The sequence below is a fragment of the Plectropomus leopardus genome, chromosome 16 (assembly GCF_008729295.1).
Source record: "Plectropomus leopardus isolate mb chromosome 16, YSFRI_Pleo_2.0, whole genome shotgun sequence".
In the NCBI taxonomy this organism is placed as follows: Eukaryota; Metazoa; Chordata; class Actinopteri; order Perciformes; family Serranidae; genus Plectropomus; species Plectropomus leopardus.
The window spans coordinates 6,494,828-6,521,872 of record NC_056478.1 but is presented as its reverse complement, the minus strand read 5'-3'; the positions used below and the strand labels follow the sequence as shown (position 1 = coordinate 6,521,872).

At 38.5% G+C, this 27,045-nt stretch overlaps 1 protein-coding gene across 3 annotated transcripts in view; it reads right to left on the bottom strand.

Moving 5' to 3' along the window:
• The window catches only part of ppp2r5cb (protein phosphatase 2, regulatory subunit B', gamma b), a 38,709-nt gene that overhangs the window by 9,905 nt on the left and 1,759 nt on the right, over positions 1-27,045 (bottom strand). Inside the window, exons 3-4 of one of the 3 annotated variants that reach the window (XM_042503150.1) lie at positions 23,192-23,357; positions 4,701-4,900 (exon numbers count right to left, since the gene is read on the bottom strand). In XM_042503150.1, the coding sequence (XP_042359084.1) occupies positions 4,701-4,900; positions 23,192-23,357 (366 nt within the window). Of the gene's footprint in view, positions 1-4,700; positions 4,901-13,336; positions 13,530-23,191; positions 23,358-27,045 lie in introns of those variants that run through there. The other 2 variants (XM_042503151.1, XM_042503153.1) reach the window with 2 other exon arrangements.

Here is a 27,045-nt window from a genome sequence, read left to right as displayed (position 1 = left end):
TCAGCCTGCAAAAACACACCAATGCAACTGACAAGGTGCCAACATTGTTGCTGATAACAGGATTCAGAGAGTGTTGCTTTGAAGATAATGTCACAGCAGTTTCCCTCCTACACCTAGAGGATTCTGTCCACAGAGAAAAACACAAAAAGAAAAGGACCTGGTACCAAAAGTGAGTCGAGCCGAACCATGCAGTAAAAATTAAACACTCTTACCCACAATGCATTGACCTACAAGCACTTAGTCAGGGTGAAAAAGGAGGCACTGTTGCCAAACCCCAGTAAACATTAGCTCTGGTTAAGTTTGTCTTCTCTAACTGGGACTGTGATGACCGATGATTGAACGTTTGTTTCTAAAAGTCTAACAGACCAAAATAAATAACCTGATGGAGAATTCAGAAATCCATCAGCGAGAGTATTTGACAAGCAAATAAGGTTAACAATCAGTTACTCATCCATCAATTGATGGAGGAGAACTAACGTGGAAAACAAGTCTCTATGCAACAACTATTCCAAAATAAACGCAGCACGCAACTCAGAATTGCACCAGTCAAACTGGATTTGGCTGTTTAATGCAAATATTCGGCGATTCCTTTTATTTTCCATACAAAGTTTTAAAGTCTGATCAGGGCTCAGCGGGACATTCAGTGTGACAGCGGCAACCGCGTCATATAGTAAACAAGCTAATGGTGCAAAAGACGGATTGCAAAAGTGCAACATTTTTTGCCGACACTGCATATCAACAAAAGACAGAGACTGTATCGTATTAACTTGCTGTTTTCTTTAAATTCACCACTTCTTCACCTTACAATGCTCTCTCTCTCTGCAGAGTATCGTGAAAGACAAGAGCACTCACTCTGCAGCAATATCAAGAGACCAAAACGTCCCCAGAGGTACGCTGCACAGAAAAAGACAACTGCTCGACTTGAAAAAATTCGAGTCGACTGAGGGTCTCCGACTGATGATTGGAGCCTCTGACTTTCAGGGGGTAAACCTAGAAAAACGATGGCCATTTTCATGCACAGATCACAGTCAAAATACATGTTAAATCTGCCTCTGCATTCACTTGCTAAAACAAGATATAAACATCTATCTTTCTGTTTTTAAATCTGTGTGGGTATGTACATATATCTTTATGTGTGTATGCTTCATATGCCTGTTTGTGTGTATCAATAAGTGCACTACTGAGTGTTCCATATTGTGATAACACATAATTTATTGTAAACTATTATTTTTATTTATACTTTTTTTTAAACTATTATCGCTATTTTGAGCATAATTTTATTTTTTTAATACAATTTTTTTGTTAGTTTAACTTTTTTTTTGTCTGAGGAAAGTGGGGTGTGTGTGCGCTTGAACATTTGTGTGTATATTTACTTAAAAACATTTTAATAAAGTTTCTTTGTTTATTTTATAAATAAGAATCTGCAAACTGGTTTATCTTCAGGTTTAATTTTGCTTTTACGAAATAACACAGACATCCATTAAAACATGAACTCAACCCAAAAAAAAATGATTTCCAGTCCTCCACTTATTGCCCAAAATTGTCCTAAGAGGCAAGTAAATAGAAGATCTGTTTGGAATGAAGTTTATATTATGCTAATCCATCCTCATAATCTGCCTTAAAATGTTATAAGAGAAAATGGGTTTTCTTTATGAAAAAGCATAAATTAAATCTGATACTGATGGTTGCATATTCCTTCCTGTGTTTGTCTGAGATAACGGCCTGTTTGTCTGACGATACAGTTTCCCCGAATGGGAAGCATCCATCTGTTTTCCTTCGGAGTCTATTCTCACTTTCCAGACAGTGCATTTAAGACGGTCCCTCCAGAGCGCAGTCGACCAGAGGTCAGAACACACTCGCTCACCATCATGTTTATATTCTCAGCAGAAACCATTTCTTGCTTCCCCCCAGAGAGCTGGACTAATGGAACAACCACTGTCGTGTCATCCAAAGGTCTGCCAAAATATTGTTTTACAGCTCCAACACCGAGCCTTCAAACATGTCCTGAATGAACAAGAGCTTTTTGGGGAGGAAATAATATACAGCCTTAACATAAGAATACACTCTCTTATGGCTAAAAAAGGAGTTTGTCGTGTCAATCTCTGTACTTTGATGATGAAAGCCGTAGGTGGACTTCAAAGAGTCCTCGTCTTTAAGGGGGCAGGGGAAAAGAGCTGTCAGGAATAAGAGTATATTTTCATGCAGATTTGAAAGCGCTGTTGCATTTTCTGCTGCGCTGATCAAATGAAGCCACGACGAGGAGGACGGGGGTAAATTTGCACCTTGATCATCTGCAGCTCACCATGTGGCATTGAGGCAGCGCTTTGATTAAAATCAAAGGCTTTTAAATTTGGCTTGGGAAAGAAAACCTGGCATCACGAACACATCCAGGCCACGACCTCAGAGGAGCACATTTAAATATATATTTTTTTAAATATACAGTTGGAGATCACAGTGACCGAAGTGAGTGAACAGGTTCAGACCTGCAGAGGACGGAGCTACCAATGACTTAGATTTACTGACCTCATAACTGGTTAACTTTCGTGGCCATCTTTAGACAAACACCGCGAAGTGACCACTTGAGGGGAACAAAAATAAATGGACATAAATGGGTTTTTGTGACAGAGACCTTTGGGTTTACACTGAGGTCAGTGATGCTCATGTGAGTTTCCAATTCTGCTAAATGGGTCTGGAACAAGTAAGTATTGCTGGCAGGACACTAGAAACCACAGCACGTTGTCTTCCCATGGAGCAGAAATAAAATCCACATGGATAACAAAGGTTCTTAACAAATAGCACATCCTTATTCAGCGGTTAAAGTGGACCTACGATGCTCATTTTCAGGTTCATACTTGTATTTTGGGTTTCAATGAGAACATGTTCACGCGCTGAAATAGTTAAAAAACATTATCTTCCTCAAACTGTCCATGCGAGAACACTTGTATGCACAAAGTCTCTTTAAGCTCCCCTCCCGAAAAAGTTCAGTCTGTTGTGGTTGTCGGCATTTACTCTTGGCGTCTCTGCACCGCCATTGCAGGCAGGGTAATGACTATAATAGATTACAGCGGCACTTTCTACCAGGGTTGGGTAGCAAACTTGACTAAATTATGTTGGTGCCCAAGAGTATTGATCCATTTTTAATCGGCTGGAGCAAAATTCTGATACCTGAGAGCACATGTGGCTGAGAACACTGGGTTTAGAGAGAGGTCGCAAATTTAAAGCACTTTCTTTAATCGATTATTGGTAAAATTAAAACACTGCTAATTTCAAACAATACCAAATGTGTTTTTTCCTCAATCAAACCTGACAACAACATACTGCATATACTTGAACACCACTGCATAGCCTATAGATTGAGCAATTCATATGTTCAATTAAATTCTTAATGACCCATTAGGCGACTGACCATTAACTGTTAACATCCCGAGATTAGACAAGAGGCAAAAGTAAAATCAACACAACCGGACATGAACCAGCAGGAATATGACCCGAAATCTGTGAGAAATTAACAACATCAGCAACCAAGTTTACATGTTACCCTGACGATAGCATTGGCTTTGTGTAGCAGTGTGCCTGGAGCAAATGACCATATAAAGAAATCAGCTTGTCTTGAGTATTCAGAATAGTGTAAAGCCAAAGGTTTTTGCTCACAGAGATTACTTTTACATATGTTTACATCAGAATTTGAAACTTTGATGACGTTTAATATGAACTGTAAGATGATGTATATGAAAGAAAATAAGAAAAGGCAAAATAGGTGACCTTTAATGGAACATGAAGGCTGTAGCTAGATTCAGCTGAAGTAGATAGCTGTTTAAGGTCACATGTATTTAGTGACACACAGCAGAGCCTGTTCACAAAAATGCATCATAAAACTTTACAGTGAAAGAAAGTCCTCACATTATTCATCATAGCAGATTAAATCTGGGGACGACCTCATTTGTGGGAAACCATGACGATGTGATTAATCCTCCTAATGAATAACAGGAACAAGATGAAAGAAGGCAACCTGTTAATTTACCCTCCTAATAGACTCTTAAAACACGCCTGTAAGCCCTGCTGTGATTATTCACAAAAATCAGAGTTTTTGAAGATATTACCAGGGTGTTCGGGTACCAGACCATTACATTTAATGTTTTTTAAAGCCTTTAGGATGATTTTAAATTACATTTAAGAACAATTTTTGGACAATCATTGATTTCTTATTCAAGAATCGCAGGTAAATATGAAGGTAAGTAATTTATATGTAGTCCTGTGCAAAGGTAGGTTTTATGTAGTAATATGGTCATAGAGTGCGTTAATTTACATTTTGGCAACATAAAAGATTTAAATAAGAGCAATTTTTAAGCATCTGTTTAAACGGCAGCAGTTACACATACATTGAAACTGACAATACCTGCAGCAGCAAAACAACATCCATCCTGTACCAGCAGCACAGAAGAGGCCACGTCGTGAAGGAAATGAAAAAACCGCATTCTTTGTTTCGCCTGCAGCACAAGCAACTGCTCTGCATTACACAGTATACAGGAACTTTTAGTCCTCAGCTGAATAATGTACAGCACAGTACAGTGTGCTCACTGCTCAAACTGTTGGACAGTTTAAAGACAACATTTTTTAAGGAACCTTTGATAGCTCAAAAAATAAGACGATCAATGACTGTTAACTTGAAGTAAAAAATCCACGTCTGTTCATATACTGACCACGTGAACGACCTCTGGGTAGATGGGCTCTGTGATGACGTTCCTGTTGTGGGTGATGTACTCCACCATCTCGCTTAGTGCTGCCCGTTTCACCTCCTTCCATTTCAGGTCACTCAGTGGGTCTGAGACAAAATCGAAGAGGACGCAGCACTGTCGCAACTTCTGGATGAACAGCTTCTCCTGCTCTGCAGGGGGAACATCTGCAAGACAGAGAAGAAAGAAAAGTGGGAATTTACGAGTCTGCCATCGTGTATGAGGATTTCTCCTTAAACAGAGAGGAAGCTGCACATCAGGGGTGTGCCATATCATACAAATTTTAATATGATAAGAAAAATGAATGTCGTGATAATGGCAATACTCCAACTTGTTGACATAATGACATTACATGTGCCGTTACGCAAGTTGACAACAAGCATGGCTGAGTGCGAAATTGCAACCGCTTACTGTTGTTGTATAAAAACACAAGAAATTAGACATAATTTTTGCTTAGTTTTTAATGTTTGACAGGAAACTGTTATGTTTATGATGACATATAAGACAATGACACTTATCAGTTACTACAGCTTGTTTGCAACAGGCAGATTTGTGTTAATTTGCATTAATTTACTCATGTAGTGGCTTGGCATGTTTGCTTGCTAGTTTGCTAATCCCTAAATGCTGTCACATGCCACATCGGTTACAGAAAATGAGGAATACAGTTGGCTGTTGGCGTCCAATGCTCTGTCAAAGAGTCAGTGCCTGCTGATAATGAAGTTTAAAAATGTATTCAGGTACAGCAGCATTTTGCTACTGTGGAGTTCATGTGCTGACATGTAGAGACTCAATAGAAAGACTTCATAAATCAATAATTCAGTCTTTTAAAGACAGTGTCACTGCTGCATCATGCATACATTTGCCTCCAGGAATACTGAGCCACACCTGTCTGTGTATAATCATTAACTTGCCATTTAAAAATCATAACACGTTTTTTGTAGCTGCTGCACACTCACTGACAATGAGCCAATCTTTATTCTGAGCCAGCGTGCGCGCATTATCACCATAGAGCAGCTGCTGCAAATAAATCAATGATTAGCACAAATCATCCACAGCACGCTTACTCGACATTATATGTAATCATTTAATCAAACCACTAAATAAGAGAACAATAACTAAAGAAATATTGTGCAAAACTGGTAGATTTTGTGCTCATGTTAAAATACATCAAGACTTTCAGCAACTCCTAAAAATACTCTGGAGCTGTGCCAGCAGCGAGGAGCACAGGAGCTAAACGCAGAATCACTGAGGATTTCTCTTCTGCACTTTGGAGCCGTTACAAGTCTGCAGCTCCCCAGAGGACCTGAAGGGCTTTCCCAAATCGTACAGCTAAAATGTTTCAGACACACTAGAAATAAGGCCATGTAGTACTTTGAAAACAACCAAAAAAAACTTTAAAACTATACTAAAATTAAAAAGAGAACCATTGGAGGACTACTCACTGTCTATTGTCAGTGCTGGAGCAGCACAGCTCTGGAACAAGTGTTACTGACTTGCAGCTTTTTGGGAAGACAAGACAAAATAACAACTATTCTCAGTCTATGTAAGCAGCAGTTATATATTCTCTGCCATGAAGTGCATACTGCTGTGTGACATACTGCTTTTACTGAGGGAATTACTACTTTACTTTCAAAGCGACAAAATGTGGATCACAGCCTGTAAGAAATGACAACAGAAAGACAGCCTCCCCTGCAAGCCATTTAGCCTCAGCTGGTCAGACACCCAAGCTACAAAAACTACCCTGAAACCAAAAATAAGTGCCTGTTCATTTCCATCCAACAAGGGGATTAGCGACTTCAAACAAAAAGCCACCTTATGAAACCTACCCACAGGGCAGCATCAATTTGTTCGTCACTGCCTGTTATTTATGAGTCAGTCTCGTCTCCACATTATCAATCTGCACGTGTACGGTACGTCGCCATGGTGACCACAGGCAGAGATAGGACTTTGGACCTCAGGGTGACCACCGCTCATCAAAGATGCATGCAGGCTGTCGCTGCTGCTGCTGGTGTTACACTGGAATCATATGCTGCTGATTTGTTGAGCTGTGGCCAAAAAACACGTCAGTCAAACTGACCTCGTAAAACATGAATAGGACCACGTGGGAGTCAACAGGATACCCAGCAATCAGTCAAGTAGAGATGTCACGATCCAATCTCAAAAATCGGATGGGGGCATCCGTAGAGTCCTTTTCCCACTGCAGAAAAAAAATGCTATCACCCATCAACGTGGCTTTTTAATGTACTGGGAAAGGGTAAAATCAGCAGTCACACCCAGGTCTAATGATTCTGCAGTAGTCACAGCTATTTATTGCCTGCAGCTCCGATCAGCATTGATAGAAACACAACACCCGGGTGAACACTAATTTTAGCCCCCTAACTAGCGAGAGGCAATGATGTATTGCCACTAAATTACATCTGTCTCCATCCAAGCAGCTCTCAAACATTGATCCACATTAGTCTGCACTGAGTTTGTACGAGAGACTGAATAAGTGAAAGATGTATAGAGAGAAGTAGGGCCCAAATGATTAATTGGCCAATGGTAAATACAATAAAAGTAAAAAGTATTGTAAAACAGTAAAATGTATTGCCTTCAATTAATATCTTTGTCACAAGTGTCTGAAGGATTTGGTGATCTTTTTTTTTTTAATTAATTTATTTTGATCATTTCGGTTTGTTGCTTATCAGAATTTTTTAATTCCCTAATATTGGTATCAACCCCAAAAAATTAATCAGTTGGGCCCTTTTATTTTCACAGGCCTCCATGCTGATCTCCCTTTTATTTACTGACCTGTGTGCCAGCCTGGCGATGACTTCGATCATGACACACAAAGAAAAACAAAAGAAAGAAAAAAAAAAAAAAGTGACACACACACACACACACACACACGTCTGCTGCAGAACTGTGTACACACCTCTGGTTTACTAGCAATGGGAAAGGAGTTCATAGCCTACTTTTCACAGGTTCATCCATGTTTAAAGATCTGCGTACACGCACCAATTGAAAATTAGGCATAAAATAAAATTGGATATGAAAGACAATCTCCCCTCAATAGATGCTAATCCTCTTCATTGGGGGAAAGGGTCAGCAAAATTTCTGTAGCTACTATCACATTAAAGAGTCAGTTCAAGGTCTGCCCAGTTAGCACGAGCGTCTATTTTCTGACATCAATCCATCAATTATTCCCAACAAACTCGCACAAACATGCTGTGAGGTCATGTTAACTAAAAGCATGTACCACATAACCTGGGACTGAAATTAACACCAGCAGGTAGAATTTTCATTTGGCGAGTAAATCTTGGAAGTTTAGCCGTTACATTGGCGGGTTAATGTTTGTACCAAGATTGTCATTTATTAAACAATGCTGAAAGTCACACACATACACATATACACTTGTGCCAGTGCTGACTGTCAGCCAGCACTGTTTACCGTACGGGACATCAGCTGATCATTTGTTGCTGGTCTGTTGCTATCCAGTGTTACGCAAATACTTAAGAAGGTTCTGAAATAATTACACGCAGGCCCAGTAGATTGAACCGAGACAGTAACTCTTTGTTGCCTCCCAAATTGTGTCAGCAGTGCATCAGCTCCACTTCTTCCGTTTTCACTTTTCACAATAAAAGCCGTAGACATAAAAATGGCATCACTGCTTACCAAAGGAAACTTATTCACATGCTGAAACTATGGTGTTGAGCTGTTCAATGTATTTAAAATAATTTTGCTTCTTTAAGTTTGCATTCAACATAAAACATTATTATCTCAATAAATGTACTAAAACAAAAAAAGAGATTAAAAAATAAGACACACACATCCCGCAGTCGGTGCTGCTGCTTAAGATGGCGACTCATTAGAAAACTTTTAAGTCTGACAAAGAGCGTTTTGGCTTGAAATGTCACTTGTTTTGCATAATAAAATCCTTTACGGGGAGGCCCCTGGCGTGCGGATCTCTATCTTTTCACATTTTGAAACAAAAAAAGGCAATTTATTATTTCAGCCAGTAAAAAAATATGCTCTGCTATTTTTTTAATCTACCAGCCACCTGGGCTGCTGAGTCAAAAAGTTAATTTTGGCCATCCCCATAACCCTAAGTGTCTACAACTAACACCAGAATACAGACATCAATGACACAACAAATCATCTCGTTATCATATTGACCTACAAAGCAATTACTCATTTTGTACTTTCTCATAACAAGAAACAGATACATAGTTGACATACATATACATTATCTCTACATAAAAATCACACACACTCATCATCATGCTTATGTACAGTATGCACACTCCTCCGAACAGAAAAATGACGGTTACATTTTGTATCCTTCGTCTGTAGAAGGAAGCGGCCAATACTGTAGCACTGGCACAAACATCAGAGTTGATAATTAATATTTAAATTTAATTACTTGGCACTGGTGAAATAAGTCCATTTTCAGACATTCAGTACTGTAGGCTGTGCAGACTCCCACACAGGCTAAAGCTGGGACTGACAGTAACAACAGGCGGACTTTCCCTACACCTCCACACCTCTGAGTCACGGTGGCACAGCTAATAGTCAACACGCAGCACGAACACAGCTACCTGTGTGCGACCCGTAAGCACCATGTTCTTTTATCTTCCAATGTAGCCTATTTATTGATTTTGTTAGATTTTAACCCAAACAGAGCACTCACAAAAACACATTTACAATGTTTGCTGACGTGGCGGACGGGGCATTATACAACTTGTGTCTTTGAATGTGTGTATCATACTTTAGGGCTTACTTGTGCAACACGGTACCTTGGGACAAGAAGTCCTGCCAACTGATTACAAAACATTTTTAAGTCTATATTCAGACACGGTAAAGAATAGTGACAAGTCTGTAAGTAGCTCTGCAGTAACATCATCCTTGCTCCTTCTATCCAAACTACTGGCCACAAACAGGATCTAATTGGCCGCATCAAAGGTCAAACAGCTGGCAATTTGCTTCACCCCTGAGCTTTGGCTACCACATCCGTGAAGAACCCTGATGGGGATCTGCTTTATGTCCCGACGCTGTGTTTATGTAAGGCACAGCTGAGTATATTCTTTTGTTCTGGCTTCCTTTCCAACAAGTTGTAATTTTAAACTGTGAAGCCGCTGCCACTGAGCAGCGTAACTTTTCTGGGGAAAACTTGCAGCCACTTTCTGTGTTCATTATTGGACTATTTTCATGCTCCCTCTTTAGCAGATACAAAACCTATAAAAACCCTTAATTGGCACTTTGGCACACAGGAAAATACAAGTGCAAAAAAATCTTTATATTTCTCCAAAAACAAAGACAAAACAGAATTTGCATGTTTGCAATCATGCAGCTATTATGATGTTTGAAATTCAGATAGAGGGCAGGAATTCGTACACCGACATACTGCATGAATTTGATACAGAGGGAAATTACTACATTAAAGAGCTGGATAAGCCTAAAGGCAGCAGCTATCATCAGAAAACTGAATCTCTTGTTTCATACCATCCATACAGAACTGAGAAAAAAAATTCCCATAACTTCAGCATTGCCAGGTGTGGACACAATAGTCTTTACATATTAGCTTGTCCTCAAGGCTTCCTAACATTACACTGCGAGACGCTGAAAGTGTGAAAAGTCTTGTGTGCAGTTGGGTCCACGACTGAGAGGACTGACATCTTGCTTTTGGCCAGGTAAGTAACTGTGCTTTTGTTTAACCGTCTTACATATTCCAACTCTGTTCATGGATGCACAGCTGTCAGGCTAATGTTACTAACAATTTTCTACCTCAATCGTTCCCCAAGGTCTGGTGAAATGCTGTTAAAAATCTGGTACGAGGCTAAAAACTCAGGTTCAGCAGGCAAGTACTTTTGTTTTGTTTTGGGTTTTTTTTTGCTAGTCTGTGAGGTGTGCAGTGCACTTCTGGTGACATTTTTGGACCCCAGATTTTGCTGCAGAGTAAGCGCTCTGGACTTTCACAGTTCCCTTTGGAAGAGAGAGTTGCGGACACAATGCAGCAGCCCAGAGGAGACGAGAAACTGTAAGGCTTCGTGACAACGTTATCCTCTTTTTTGCTTTTAAGTGACGATTGTAAATCTCACAGCAAATAGAAACGAGACAGTCTTAATGCTGCTGTCACACTTACGTCCCACTAAGCTCTTATTCTAACTTACTTTTGCCATTTGTTTGTGAGTTTTTCTGCCCTTTACATCCTATCTTTTTCATGTTTCTGAATTTGACTGATTTGAACAGCCGTAAACAGCACAAATCAAAGGGCATTTTGGTTGTCCTTGCTTGTAGTTGCCTGCCCTCCATTTGGACTGCACACCAATGTATGCCGTTATTTGCAAAGAAGCCATGCAAACGACCCTTTAACTCTGACACCCCAAAACCATCACCTTAGTGGCCAAGTATTTTTAAGTAGTCTTTAAGTGTATTATGCTAGACAAAGATTATCTGTTCTTAATCAAAGTCTAATAAGTGATTTTAGGTTTAATTCAGTCGTACTTGAAAGGTCGGTCTGTGCCTGTTACTAACGAGCTGGAACACGGGCACACTGACGAGCATCTCATCTCATCAACCCCTGAGTGCCCAAAGGTCTACCAGCTCCTGTTACACAACAGCACTAGGGTTTCTGAACAGGCCTAAAATATTAAGAGACGTGCTGTGCAACTGCAGACTTCACACACGCGCCTCTCTGCATGGATGGGCAACTAACCTTTACTCATCTGAAGGCTCCAGTGTGCACACAGGAAACCAGTCATGGACACAAATTGCTGCCAAGTACATCTCAGATCCCACAATGTCTACCAGTGAATATTTAATGAAATGATTAATAAAAAAGGCAACAGTGGTAAATACTTTCATTCTGTGTAACTGCAGACATAGGCTACCTAATGCACTTCATGTGGCTATAATTATTGTCATGCTATTTTGAGGCTATTTAACACCCACACAAGTAATAAAAAAACACCTCACTGATAGTAGCACATGCAGAGTCCGAAATTATCACTCGCCAAGCGCCAAATTCGAGTAGATTTTCTGTTTGGCGAGTAAATCTCAGAAGGCTGTCAGAAACACTGGCAGTTAAATGTTTGAACCAAAACAGTTAAGTAATAAAAAAAAAAAAAAGTCCCTACAGCGTTTTGGTGTCATTTACTGTCGTGCTAATGTGTCAGAGATGAGTTTGACACTCACAGCAACAAGGACTTCATGCTGCATTCAGGTGAACCTCCTGAACTCAGAAAACTATAACCCAGTAATCTATACTTGAATGGAGGAATGCACAATAATATTAGCACGACATTGGTATCAGCAGATATTAGCTTAAAAAAAAAAATATAGGTTATCGCCGCCCAACAGGCTAATTTCTGCTGATATTAGCCTCCATCTACTGATGTCATCGCGATAACATTATACATAATATGATGTTAATTCCTCTTTAGAAGAGACTTGATGATCACTAAAATTAAGTGGGGAAAAAGGGGGATTTATCAATATCGGAATTGGCCAAATGAATTATTACATCAGCATTTTGGATACCGGCAGTAAATCCAGCATTGGCCAAGAAGGCCAATCCTACACAAATGGCCAAGAAGGTTGTTAAAAACGGGAGAACATTTTAATTTTTAGAGGCTAAAATCATTACAAAATCCCATTCATCTCTACATATACAGATTTCAAAAATTTAATTTGAAAAATCAATTCAAGTTGTTATGCAAAGTATAAATATTCATGTGTAACAGATCACCAACTACCTCTAAAGTCATTTTCAAGTTGTTTTACTAAACAATTTCTAAATATTTAAATGCTAAAGTCATACCCAATATGTATACATTTTGGCCGGTAAAAATATGCAATAAACTAAACTACAACTAGCCACCAGTCTGTTGCTCACTACCGTTATTGTGGCTGATAGAAAACATGCATGGCTGGTGAGTCAAAAAAATAATTTTGGACACTGAGCACACACATGCATTAATAAGCTGCATGTTAAATGTACACTGCCACATCTGTTTCTGGAAAAATACTGATTGCAGCCTTCAATTTGTTTTACCAAAACACTTATGCAGAGGAAGTCTTAGCAGTGATCTGGAGCCAGTTTCTGTTTTCCAGCCTCAACACTTGCTGCAGGTCCCACACTGTAACTCAGACACCTACTGGAGATCCAGCAACAACAAGCAGACAATTCCAACTCACACGTGAGTTAGCCGACACCAGACACTCATAAACAACACAATGCAGACACTCACACCAACAACAAGCTTTGACCTCACTTCCTATGACATCAGCAGTCTTGATGGGGGATGGGAGACACAAAACTCGCTCTCCTTCTCTCACTCTCTCGCCCTCCCTCTCTGTCTGAAGCTAAGCTATGCACTGTCTTGGCAAAACCATTCCTCGTTGACACACAAACACAATCCCCCGCTTCCTCCTCCAGAAACACTCATGCCGCCAACACTAAGAGGATGAATGCACTCCGTCTCCTGCAGGAACTTTCAGAAAAGTCATCTGACACAAATATTTGCTTCTACAAAACCCAAATTAGCAGCTGCTAAATGACAACACTCTTGCTCATCTCCCCTTTACACACAGAGCAGCACAGGAGGCAAATCTCCTCTTCTCACCTCTAAAATGCATGAGGGCCACAGGCTGGAAAGGCCCATTGGAGCTCGCTGCATCCAGAACCATCCCACTGGTAGTTCTAGTGCATGCCAACATCAGTGAGCGGAGGCAGGAGGCAGGGGAGAAGAGGGCAGCCCGGGCTAAGGCGAGGAGCCAGCCTCCATTTTAGCACGAACACTCGGAGCAGAAAATGAAGCTCCCCTGCTGCTGGAGGGAACCAGCTAGTTAGTGATGTCATCCCCCACTGCAGCTGCCCGGTTGGCTGGCTGCAATCACATGGGCTGGCTGTCAGAATAAATAAACATGAGGGAAGGGATTGGCTGGTGGGCTGAGGGGGGAGGGGGTGGGACTGTGGCTGTGATTGGAGCGAGAGCAGCTACATCTGTCAAGAGTTTTAAAGCACAAACTACGGACCGGGCATCAGTTCAGCCCACTTTGTTTTTGAAAAGCAAGAAAAAGGCCAGAAAATACACATTTCTACTCAACATGTAGGCTTTTCCAAAGAGTCAGGGGAGGTTAACCCTTTGAAACCTGGTGGCGCAACATCGATTTTCTTGTGCTACTTTCAGATGCCTTTTAAACCTTTGAACCATCATCAAATTGGTGCAATTTCTCATTTAAAAAAAGGCAACGAGCAACTTGGTGAGAGATGTTTAATAAAACTGACAGAAATAAGTAGATTTAGAAAATTATTTTTTAAAAGCCAGGGAAAAAAGAAAAAAAACTTGTATGTTCAATCATAATAACATATTGTCATTTTTTATACAACCAAAGAAATGTATTTAAAAAAATCTTGTGATTAAGAAATCGCAATTTTGGATAAAGAAGGTTTGCGCCCGACAGCAGCAATATTTAATATTATGTAACAAAATTATCATTGTAATTTATAAACACCTTTTCCAAGTCTTTTTTTGCCTCATTTGATTGTTTTTTTTACTTTATTTTTCTTCTTCTTCTTTATTTATTTACTAATTTAAAAATTTTCAGTAAATTTTCTGGTACTTTTTACCAATTAGCTGCTCATTTTTAGGTCATTCCTTCTTGCCATGTTCTTGAAAGAAATACAACTAATTTGCTGAGGTTTCAAAGGTTCAAGTGACACAACTCCTCTCTCATTCACAGCCTAACAAACAACAACCAACCCCAATACCACAACAAATTACAAGTCCAACGCAAAAAGTTCAATAGACGGAAAATAACACACATGAAACCACAAGCATGCATGCCACAGGGCAAGTTTTGACATGATTTGTTTCTGTATCAAACAGCCACGAGATATAACATCAACTGCAGGCTGAGGTTTGTGCAAAACAAAGAGTCTGTCTGGCAGATAAAAGCCCTTTTTATGTGTCTTTCTGTGTATGTGTGAGTTGTTGCATGACAGATGGCTCTTCAGGAGCACAGCCTGAGCCCAGGTGTATGTGACAGAGAGACAGGAAGGCAGGAAGTCTCAATGTGAGCACAGGATGTGCATGTGCACAGAGCAGCACTCTGTCTGTTGCCACAGCTCTGTGGATAAAACCCTGCACGGTAAAGCTGTGCAGGAAAAGGGCAAATCTAGCATGATTGTTGAAAGCACTAAAATCATTCTCAAGTGTATTTAAATGATCCCTTTAAATTTCATTTCTCTACATATCAAATATTGCTCTCAGAAATCATGTACCCACTGCACCCTATAGCGAGAAGGATTGAGTCATCATCACATACATTATGACGAGTCCCCCTGTGCAATGTGTGTGCCATCAGGCTGCGAGGATTGTGGGCATACAGCACATGCACACACACGCATATTACCCATGATTTCAACTAATGCCTTCTGCATCCCCCGCTAATTACTGTGCAAAATGACGTAAATGCAATGCGGGGGTGTTCTTTGCATCTTTGAGTAGGAAAACATATAGTCCTGAATTTATCATTTGCATATGTTTGCTGCACTATCACACATTGCAAAACGGAGTACTCCCTTAAAAATAGCATGAAGAAACCAGTGATTTACTGCGCAATGTGACTTTATTTTCGAGGAATGCCAATTTAAAACCAGACCAACAAAGATAACTGACACACATTTTCTGTGCAAAACGTTAAGCTTGTGTTAGGGCTGCAATATTAATCAAACCTTAGTCATGATCACAGGTTCCTGCATTTAAACCAAATGATCAACTATGACACTGATATTTAAAATGCGTTTTCCGCTCATACAAAACTTCACTCCTCTTTTATCCGGGTTCCCACATGTTTTCATGGGCAATATTTCAAAACCCTTTTCCAGGACTTTTTTTCCCACTTGCCCAGCGTTTTTCAAACATAAAAGATTCGAGCTCTATTCAAACACAATTTCAGCATCCCCAATGAAGTGTTCATGGATTGTCGAAAATTTGAAAATCCAATATAATTTCTGTTTTTACAATTTCTGGGTGTGATAAATGGTGTAATTTGGGCAATTTTAAAGAAAAAATGCCTTCCAAGCCTTCCAAGAAAAAAAACATAAAATAAAAAAATCGCCAAATATTTCAAATTGTCTATAACAATTGGAAAAAAAATCTTAAAGATGAAAAAAAAAAATGGAAAAAAATTCTGAAAAAACAATAGGCTGTCAAGTGCTCACGCTAGCTGGTGAGCTTAAAAATATAACCAAATAAAACTCCCAGATTTCTGGTTGAACTCATGTTTACTTGTCTTCATGGCTAAAAACCATTAGCAGCCACCGTTGTTTGTCAGCAATGTAGAAGAGCTTAAATGTCTTAAACTGGGCTACATTGTGAAAAAAATGGCATGATTACATCCCCGGCATAATGATCTAGTCACAAAATACAATTAAGCAGTGCAACTGAACTCCAACATCAAGTCTGGCTGGTCCTAATCTATACAATAGTGTGGTATCTCAGCAGCGGGGTCTAGTCTGAGTGTATAAAGGACTCTTTCTGTTACATAGTCATGTGGCAACCTCCCATCAGAGGACCCGTTGTTCTGACCAAGACAACGCTAAACACACCCACTTGTTACAAATACTCTCCAAACGCTCCTCTGGCACATACATTCATCAGGCTTTTTGCTGTGTGTGCTATTTCTGGTACTGTCAAGTCAGTGAACTTGCGAGGCATCAAGAGTCTGATCCTGGATGGACGGAGAGTGCGCTCACTTGAGTTTCCAAATTCATCATTGATAGCAGCAGGTCGGCCTAAAATACTCACTTAATTTACAGATCTGCTGATCTTCAGTGTCACAGTTCTCTGTAATAAACGCTCAAGGCTCAAGTCTATTTGGAGGAACTGACCCATCAACACAGCTGAGGCTCTTTTAACTGTAGCTTAACTTAATTTTTCCCTTAAATTAGTATTTCACAGATATGAAGAAGGCCCTCACATAAAAGCAGGCCGTCTCTGCAGTAGAAAAACTGAAATACTTTTGAAATTGATGCAACATGACCAGAGAGAAAAGGACGCTTTAGCTCAAGAGGTAGAATATACGTGACGTAATGTGGAATAAATCTACCTACCCACCTTCCTATTTTGAGATTCATGAAATTCTACATCCCATGTTTTTTTTATGGTTTTTGAAAGATTAATTTATTTTAATACAAATTAAGGCCTTGTTTTCAGATAAATAAAACAGTTTTGAAGGATCTGCGGGAACCCTGTTGTACTAATGACTCTATAACATGCTCTACTTTTTTCTGTAGGTCAAGCACACCGTGTGTTTGCACTACAGACATTATCAAATTAAATATTACTTCAACCTTTCTTTATTTACTCAAGGCTGTTTCTTAAAATAACATGTACAAGAGCAGAGTCATGCAAAAAAAAATTCAATGTTTTTACAGCTCCAACAGCCTGATCACAGCTAGTGAGCTATGTTTTTCTATGTGATGTGTTTGACGAGGGAAGTATCTCTCATGAGGAGGTGTGGGAGTCTCTTCCTCTACCACCTGCATGAAGGGTAGAGGAAACCCTTCCCTGAAACCAGCCTTGCCCTTTGACATCCTGCTTTAAGTATCTGCCCACAACTTAAAAAAAAAAAGCCTGCATTCAGTGTCAATTTTAATGTTTCAACCCAGTCAGACATGCTAAGACTTTGAGTTTCTACATTTTAAACCGGCTGATAAAAACAAATACTTTACAAAGACGGGATTAACATTAAGCATTCTTGTCTAGTAGGTTTGACTCTGTTTAGCATGTGTAAAACTAAAACATGTAGGACACACATGAGCAAACACTATAGTACACTCACTAAAGCAAATAATAACACAGACACTATTTCAACAGTAAATGATGTAACGTCTATAGAAACTGATGTTACAGCGTCTCGTTCAGTGTTCTTTCAAACGAAAAACACTGCAGAAACCAAATTTTATCTATTTCTTTTTTTAGTGACAAACAAGTATGGGAAATGACAGCTAATGACAGTTGTAAATTTCGGTAGAATACAGGAAATGTGTTATTATCTTATCACTTATCAAGCCATTACAGGCCAGAGACTCTTCTTACGGCACACTGAAGAACTCTGCACCTTTCAAATTACAGCGCAGATTTACAAACTAGATGGACAATATTATGTATCCACTACACAGATTGTAGCATTGTAGTATATTTTTTTTAATATAAAGAAAAGAGACTATTTCTGGCAGTGGAAAGACGGTATAATTGCGAGTCACCATGAGTCCAGGGTTGGGTATTGTTTGTTTTTTTTCTGATACAGGTGCTAAAATGATACTTTTAAAATGATACCTGTGCCTAAACGGTGCTTGAATGGATATTTAAAAAGAAAAAGAGCAGTTAATGAAACAATTCATGACATTCAATATTTTTTTTGCAAAGGAAAATTCAAACTTGAAGTGTACCTAACAGTTAAAAGCATTATACAATATATAAATATAAATACAAAAGATTATTAACGAAAATATCTTATGAATAAGGTCAAACCGAACTACAATAATTTACAAAATTACTGTTATGGGACCACGAACAGCAAAATAAATTTTGATTTGGGATCTGTAATTGCCTCACTAACTCAGGAGAGACTTGTTTCAAGAATTTACAACTCAACAACAGAATTTATTTTATTTTTTTAGCATTTTTACACTTCTGACAAATTGATTCAAGGCATTTTATACCAATTCAGGTCTTATCTTTAGATTAATTAATTAATTCAATGCCTTTTAAAACGTTTTAAGGATCTGCAGGAACTGACAATTACATAAAAGATTGATTGTCTAATTAATTGCAGCCACAAGCTTGTCAAAAACTATAGATTTTAAAAAAAATGATCCCCATTCTGGATTCCCTTCACTGGTTACCAGTACAACCTAAAGCTGCTCTTATGGTTCTTCTTTTAACTCATAAGGCTTTATACCTTACATATCTGAGCTATATATGCTACAGTGTTTCAAACACATGTATTTGATCGTGACTGCCCACTGCGATCAAAACATCACAAATTGATTTTATATTTTTGGAGCTGGACTATTGATTAAAAGCACAACTGGACTATATGTTCTGTGATGGATTAGACCACATTCTCTGAGCGCACAGACGCACGGAGAAAGTGAAACTTGTAGCAGCTGTTCCTTTCATCCATCAACCTGATCAGCTCTGACCAAATCGACAGATCAATTATCCACCCCGCAACTCAAACTGGTCATGAGGAGGAAAAAAAACAACTCAAGAAGACCCAAAGAAACGTTCTCATCTGGACAGCAGAGACAGAATGATAAAAAAAGGTACAAACACACTCACTCACACAAAAGATAAAAAAAATACATAAACGTAAGTTTGCTGATTCTGCACTTTTAATTTGATTGATAAACTGATAGACTAAAAATAAATGCCTATTATATAACTTACATTACTTGGCATGTTCAACTATTAAACAGAAGACATGCTTTCATCTGCAAAAACACTGAATTAAATAATTAGAATCAGTTTTGCATTGTTCTCCATGGCTAAAATATTGGGGTAAGTTTATATTACATACTGACATTTGTAATGTTTGTTCCAGTTAACCAACTTTATGATACCTCAAATATTTGACTCTAACCAGCAGATGGCGACAAAACCTACCAGACAGATAGTTGATGCAGAAAAGAGCCTGCTTTTTAGGAGAACACACACAGAGGCAACAACTGTTGTTGTTCTGCGCGTTTTGGCAACTATATTTACAGTCTTAAGGAGACCACAGTGAAATAAACAGGACCCTATAGAGCGTTTATCTCCTGCTCACAAGCTGCAGGCAGAAAGATCTTTTGCCCAAAACACACACAATTTCTTTATTTTCTTCTTTGGTCGAGTCTTATAAAACAAGCTCATCATATCAGATCTCTAACAGGAAGCCTTTTAACTGCTGTGCTACTTAATGCAACCGCAAAATGAACTCTGGAGTCACAGCGAGCACTCTTAGGTTTGAGGTAAGTTTATGGGAAAGGCCTGCTGGTCAGGGTTTTCAGTCTCGGCCTCGTGGCTCTGCAGGACAGACTCTCAGACATGTGTTTCCATCGGGAGGTAGTGAACATGCCTGGAATGAAAACAGGCCAAGCGAGGAGCCTGTTTGGACAGGACTGAGTGATAACATCTACCGGGCCACTGTGGGATAATATTTTGCTGAATGCTATCAAAGCTCTCATTGGGGTGTGGGAAGTGAGCAGCCCTTATCAGAAATTAAGTTATGCCTAATGCTTTCTTGACACAGCACAAGAATAATGGCTGAGATAAAGAAACAAGTATGTTTTAATGGTATAATAAACACCTTTATGTCCATTATTCTATTCTTGCACAAAAGCCTGAATGGTGAACAAATGGCACAAAACTGCACAAAAGTGCTGTGGCCTTTTGTTGCAGATAGCAACTCCACTTTGTCTTATCAGCCAGATCTTCAAGAGAGAAATAACATTTGTAAATCCTCTCTGAAGAGGAATGCAACCTTTGCTCCAGTGTGTTGCAGAGAGGTGCTCGATGCAAGAGGGCCAGTCTGACTTTCCGACTGAAGAGCGACGAAGAAAAACAAAAACAAAGGCACTCATTTATGAAGTACATACAATCATATTTAGGCTTTTTTTAGTGGCTCATAACATTTCTGACACCAAGTCCATCTTGAAGAAAGGTCAGTTCAAAGTTTCCTGAGACAGACTCTCAGATTCACCCTCTGAAACACTGTGATTAAATTTAATTCAATTCAGGTCACAACAGCCCCGTAGACTTGTCACTGCCATATTAGGAATAAACTATTTAAATTTTAAAAAATGTCTCTCTAAAATCTTTAAGAGGAGACGCATCATTCTGCCCTCCACTTCTCTCAAGTGTCTTGAGAAAAGATCTGTGGTGTGTATATATGTACAGTATGTATGGATTTATCAATAGAAATATGTATAGATAGATGTATAGATGTATAGATGTATCGATAGATAGATGTGTATTGATGTATAGATAGATATTGCTTAGATGTATAAAAAGATAGATACATAGGTGCATAGACGTATAGATAGATAGATAGATAGATACACAGATACAGAGACAGATGTATAGATACATCGTGTATATGTGTATAGATAGATAGTGTATAGATACTGTAGATAGCTGTATAGATAGATGTGTATAGATGTATAGATGTATAGATAGATAGTGTATATGTGTATAGATAGATGTGTATAGACATATAGATGTATAGATAGTTTGCTCTCAAAAAGGAAATTCTGTATCACAGGGGTGGTTTAATTATATTGTGGATTTATCAAAAAATTTATAAATATCAATCAAGGACAATTAAACTGAGATATTTACTGTTATTGTTTTATAGCCCAGCTCTAGTGGATAGATTAATGTACATTTACATGTGTAAATAAAGTAAAAAGTCCTGTTAATAAGGTTACAAACTGGAAATGTTTTGGCCAAAAAATGCCATTTCATTTTCCCCGTCTACACATCAACAATGAAAACAGAATTTCCGAAAAACGTCGCCCTGAAGAGTAATATAAAAGTCTGTTTTCAGTGAACTGAAGCACAGTTTGAATGTTGACACAAGGCCAAAATCCATAGTGTTAACACTGTTTTCAAATATACTGTGCACGTGTGGACAAGGCCTTAAATTCTGGCTTTCAAGTAATCATTTCTAAGTCATGTATAGAAACAATGTTAAACTGCACTCAACATGCAGTGCCCAAGTTTTCCGAGACAGACTCGTTCACCCTCTGAAACGCTGTGATTAAATTCAATAAAACTCAGGTCACAACAGCCCCGTAGAGTTGCCACTGCCATATTAACAATAAACAAACTAAATATTAAAAAATGTCTCTCTAAAATGTATCACTCTGCCCTCCAATTCTCTTATATCACCAGGGAACACCTCCAATATCCTAACTTTTCAGAACTTTGTTTTGCATATGAAGATGTATAGTCAGGGGATATGTCAGTTGCTACAAAAAGATTTATCTTTTTATGAATGAGTGCACTGCTTCGGATTTTTTTTTTCTCCATATGTTCTGAGCTCTGATAATTCCCACAGAGTAATCCCACACAAGTCATCTGCAAAATCTGTGTCTTTAAAATATTTATTTGCACATGTACTTGTTGACCTATAATGCATTTATAGCTGTTTGTTTTCAGTACACCGCCTGGTTATATAATTACTGTGCAGGGAGAAGGCAGCAGACAACATTGCTGTGTGTATCCATGCATGCATACACAGACACATGCACAGATAGTCCGCCCAGAGGCCTATTGGCGGTGCCCACTGCTTGATTTTCCATCTGGTGCTAAACTGGCACCGAGTTCGGACATTAAACTAAATGTCAATATGCATCTGCAAAAATTCGCAAATTTCTCATCTCCAAGGGGAGGAAGAGAAGGAATAGTATCACGCCTGGCAGACGCTGCTGGTCACTGGCAACATCGTGAAACACAAGGACCGTGGAATTAAAGCTTTATCTGTGGATTACCACTAAATATAGACGCTTGGGCTAAATCCAGCGCAAAGTCCGTGCCATGTATGTCCTCTGTTTGTTTCCACGTATTGCATAATGTCAACTCGGTATTACAATGAGGGTGATGCAGCAGGGGATGTTCATAGATGTTTCAGCATGGTCGGAAAATAACTGAGTGTGTGCTTGTAAGTATGCATGTCTGCGAGGCATGCATTTATCTGTGACATGACTACAGGTATTTCTTAACTCTCCCTGCCTAGAGCAAAAATCTGCTCTATGTATGGCATGTGGGTGAGTCACTGAAAACATTTTAAAAATTATTATTTTTGCCGTCAAAAAGGCACAAAACTCCAGAACATAGTGCAAAAACCTCCAGCCTGGACAGGCTTTCTGCAGGCAAGGTAGATTTAAGACTTTTTTAAGACTCTTCATTAATGCCACTCGCAGCAAGAACAATTTTCTATTAACCAAAATTGAAGAATAATTTTAATTTGCCATAAAAGTGTCTCATTGTTTTATCAACAGAAGTGGGAAATATCTGGTGTTTCTGGATGTTTTTTGGGCAATTTCTCAATCTGCATGTGAGATTCCACTGCTTGGATTCTCATCATGATGAGTTTCAGAAAAAGAATTTATTAAAAAAAAAAAATAGATGTTAACCAATTATGTTGAGATTTTAGGATGCAACATCAGTAAAAAATGACTAATGTCTAAGCATTTTTTAGACTTTTAAATCACTTTAATACCAATTAAGGCCTTATTTTTAGATAAATTAATTCAATGCAATGCAATACTTTTTAAGAATCCATGGTACCCTGCGGGAAAGAGCTACTCCTCTAAATGTGCATGTACATATGTTTGTGCAACAACTCCAAGACCTCAGACACTGGGTATTTGGTAAGCTTTTTGTGGTTTGATGACAGGATGTTGTGATTGTACCAGTAAATACCTTTGAAAGCAGGCAGTTTCTGCAGCTCCCTGTTGTTGCTCAAGCTGAAACGAGAGGAGCTCTGCCTCTTGTCCTTTTTGACAGGTGTCTGGGAACCTGGCTGCTTCCCCTTCAGCAGCTGAGTGGTGGGAGGAACACTATTGCTGGCCTTCCTGTTAGAGCTCTGCTGAAACAAGAGAAAAACCCACATTAGTGACACTGAAGTAGCGCAAGAACATGAGGGGTGGAAGAGAGTACAAGTACCTCTTCAGGAATCTGATAAAACTGTGTGACTGCCACACACCACACAGGACATTTTAATTATATATAGTATGTCACCACTTACATGACAACACGGTGCTTTGCATTATGTAACTAAGGTAATAACTCACACATATCCCAATGTACAAACAGGATACATAACACAGGGTTCATGCATACTTTTTACCAATATGTTTCCATAGCTTTTCAATGACTTTGAGGCAAATGTTAAAGACCATACATTATCTGAAACGACCAACAATATTCCTTATTGGTTCTTTTTCATTACTTTAAAATAGCTTTAAGAAATAAAAGAAGTGTATATATATATACACACACACACACATATATTTAAAAATCTGAAGGGGCAAAAAAGGCGAAGCATGTCAAATATTTTTTTAAGCATGCAACTTTAGATTGCTGTATTTTCTTTTTATTTGATCAAAGTTTTTAAAGTAAACTTCTGCCCTTTTTGGCAATTTTTGAATAAAACTTTTTTTAAAATTATTTTTGGCAATTCTAGAAGAAAATATTTTTGGCTTTTTTTGGAGGGGGGGTTAAAGAAACTATTTTTGTCTTTTTTGGAAATTAAAAAAAACTTTTAGTAAGTTAAAGAAAACATCTGGCTTCTTTTTTGGCCATTGTAGCAATTTTTATTTTTGGCAATTTTCAAAGCAAACATTTTGGCATTGTATTTTGTAATTTAAATTTGGTGAATTTTAATGAAAACATTTTTGCAAAATTTTTGGCAATTTTTGGAGACATTTTTGAATTTTTTTTCTTTAAAAAAAAAATAGCCTTTTTTGATTTTTGAAGAAAATATTCTGGATTTTTTTTCTTTAAAACTTCTACTTCCGATATTTCCAAAACTTTCAGGGTATATTTAGTTTTCCAGAACTTTTTTAGGCCTGTATATTGCTATTTGCAATTCTGTGACTTTTCCAGGTTTTCATGACCATACGAACCCTGATAACAGTACATTTGCCTTGGGTGGCTTCAAGTTCAGATGAAAAAAACAAACTGTTATGGCTTTTTTATGCACTCAACAACACACCCAGCTGTGTCTCGGAGGAGTTAAAAAACACCAGGGTTAGTGGGTTAGGATATAATCCTGGTGTGGGATCAACTGAAAGTTTCTCACAGCTGGTCCCACCTGCCCGCTGGGATCCATTCATCGGCACGCACCTGATGGCACACAGCTTACTTCAGCAGATGCAGCTGTGGAGCCGTGTCAGTCTGAGTCACAGGGGAATTATTAAATTTAGTTAAGACCCAGATAAAGTTGGTCACAGTCTGCAGTGCTGTAAGACGGGGGCTTAAGAGCTGGGCCACTCGCAAGCTGTCTAGTAAAAAAAAAAAAAAGAAAAAAAAAAAGCTGAGCTGGCCACTAGGAATGAGATTACATATTTATGTAATACAAAGATAGGAATTAACTCCTGTAAGTTCATTGAGCCAAAGTCGTTTCTGTCATCCAGGATTTTCTAGTGTACTGTTTGTTACCAAAACAGGAAATGAGGCCTTCCCATACATTATAAACATTTGGTCTCGAGCACTTCTGGTTACTAAGCATGTGAGACAGAAGGGAGGGGCAGCAGGGTAACCACAACAGCTTGCAACCCGGCTATGTCAATGTGACATATGGTTGGGGCAGTGGTAGATCTGCAGCTGCATGGCTGCTGACACACAACAGCGATCCTACTATTGCTTGCTATTAGTCAGCAAAAAACGACTAGGAGGCTGAAACCACCATTTATCAATTAATCAATCAAATTTTATTTTTATAGCACCTTTTAAACAAAGCAAATGCAATTCCAAGTGCTTTACGGTTTGATTAAAGAAACAAAAACAGTAAAAAAAACATGAAATTGTGATATATAGACACTAAGCTTGACTAAAAGATAGGCTTTTAGTTTAAAAGTATCCAGCTCCACTCAGATCCTCTGGCAGGCTGTTCCAGCATTTTGACTAAAAGCAGAATCACCAAAGGGGCCTTCGTGGTTCATAAACTAAAAGCATCTCTGATGCAAGGCTACGCAAAATGCTTCAGAGATGCAATATACAATACAATATACAGCTTTGTCTCAAACTGGTTTCCAAACAGCAGATAAATTATTTAATCAAGCCTTATAGTTTGTATTTTATCACAACAAACTGTACTGTATATTACAGCAGCCTCTAAAATACGAACAGGTGGTCAACAGCCCTCACAATATGAATATTAAATGTCTGTTAAAGAGGAGGACCACATTTGGCTGCACCGACAGATGTCAGCTGTCAAAGCAGCCCTGAAAAGAGTGCATCAAAGTTTTAATCTTCCGGAGAAAAGAAAAGCATCCAGTTCTCTGAAAAATAGTGAAATCTTTCCATAATGGTTCAGTGATGTTTATATAAGGTGACTGAAAAAGTCATGGAATACGTTTGAATTAAATCTGTTACATATTGAATTTGTTAAGGGCTGCACTTTATTTTAGAAAAATCATGAGAATAGTGTTTGAAACCAAACTGTGCACCTGGTCATATTGCATGCCCTTCTGCTATTTTACAGTGCAACGCATGACCACTGCTGTGCAACACTGTGACATAATGATTGACGACAGATGCCTCTGCTATTACTGGAATCCAGACCAACATAATGTTGAACAGTTTGTAACTCAGGCTGAATTCAGCTTTTCCTGATATAACCCAATCCAAAAAAGTCAATGGCTAATCCGACCGTGGTACCATTTTTCCAGTGTTTTATCTTATGCAGACTGGTACTTTTAAGAGCGGGTCATTAGCTTTTTATACACGTTTATGACAAAGGCGTGAATCATATCTGAGGCACGAATATTTTTGTTAACTAGAAACTATTCTCCTTACTGCATTACAAATTTTCTTCTGATTTCTTTTGTAGACAATGGAGATCCAATTATAACAACTGTTTTTAGTCTCTTTAGAACTATACTGATTTCCTCATGTTATACTGTGTGTCATGTAAACGTAATGCCAGTACTGGGTATCAGAGACATAAATGTAAGACTTTTTTACAACATTTTCAAGATTATTTTTAACTAAAATTTTTACTGATTTTTAGACAAATAATCTTGTTCAAACATTTGGGATTAGTATAAAGGTAAGTGGAGTATGTGAAAAGGTAGGTCTCATGTAGGAACATGGTTATAAGAATGAGTAGGTTTATGAACACTGTGCCAGCAGGTACATCAGTTTTGTTACATCATTAATGTGGACTTTCACGCAGACAAGCCTGACTCATTTTGACATAAACAAATTAAAAGATGGATAAATTTAATTAAATAAAATTTTAGAGGCAATTATGGCCTCAAATTTAAATTAAAGACTATTTAATAACATTTATTTATAAAAATTAAGTCAGATACATAAAAGATAAAGATAAAAATTTTTAAGGCCCTGCAGACACACTGCAATAGGATCCCACTTGGTGACACATATTGCAAGCTGAACTTGCTGACCTGCCCATCCAGCTAGTTTTATAATTGTGATTATCTTAGTATTGAGCCAGTAAAGTCATTCACTCTGTCCCTTGGATTATGGGTGACTCAGACAATAGTATTTTATGGCGTGCACATTTCATTATTCATACACACATTGTAAGG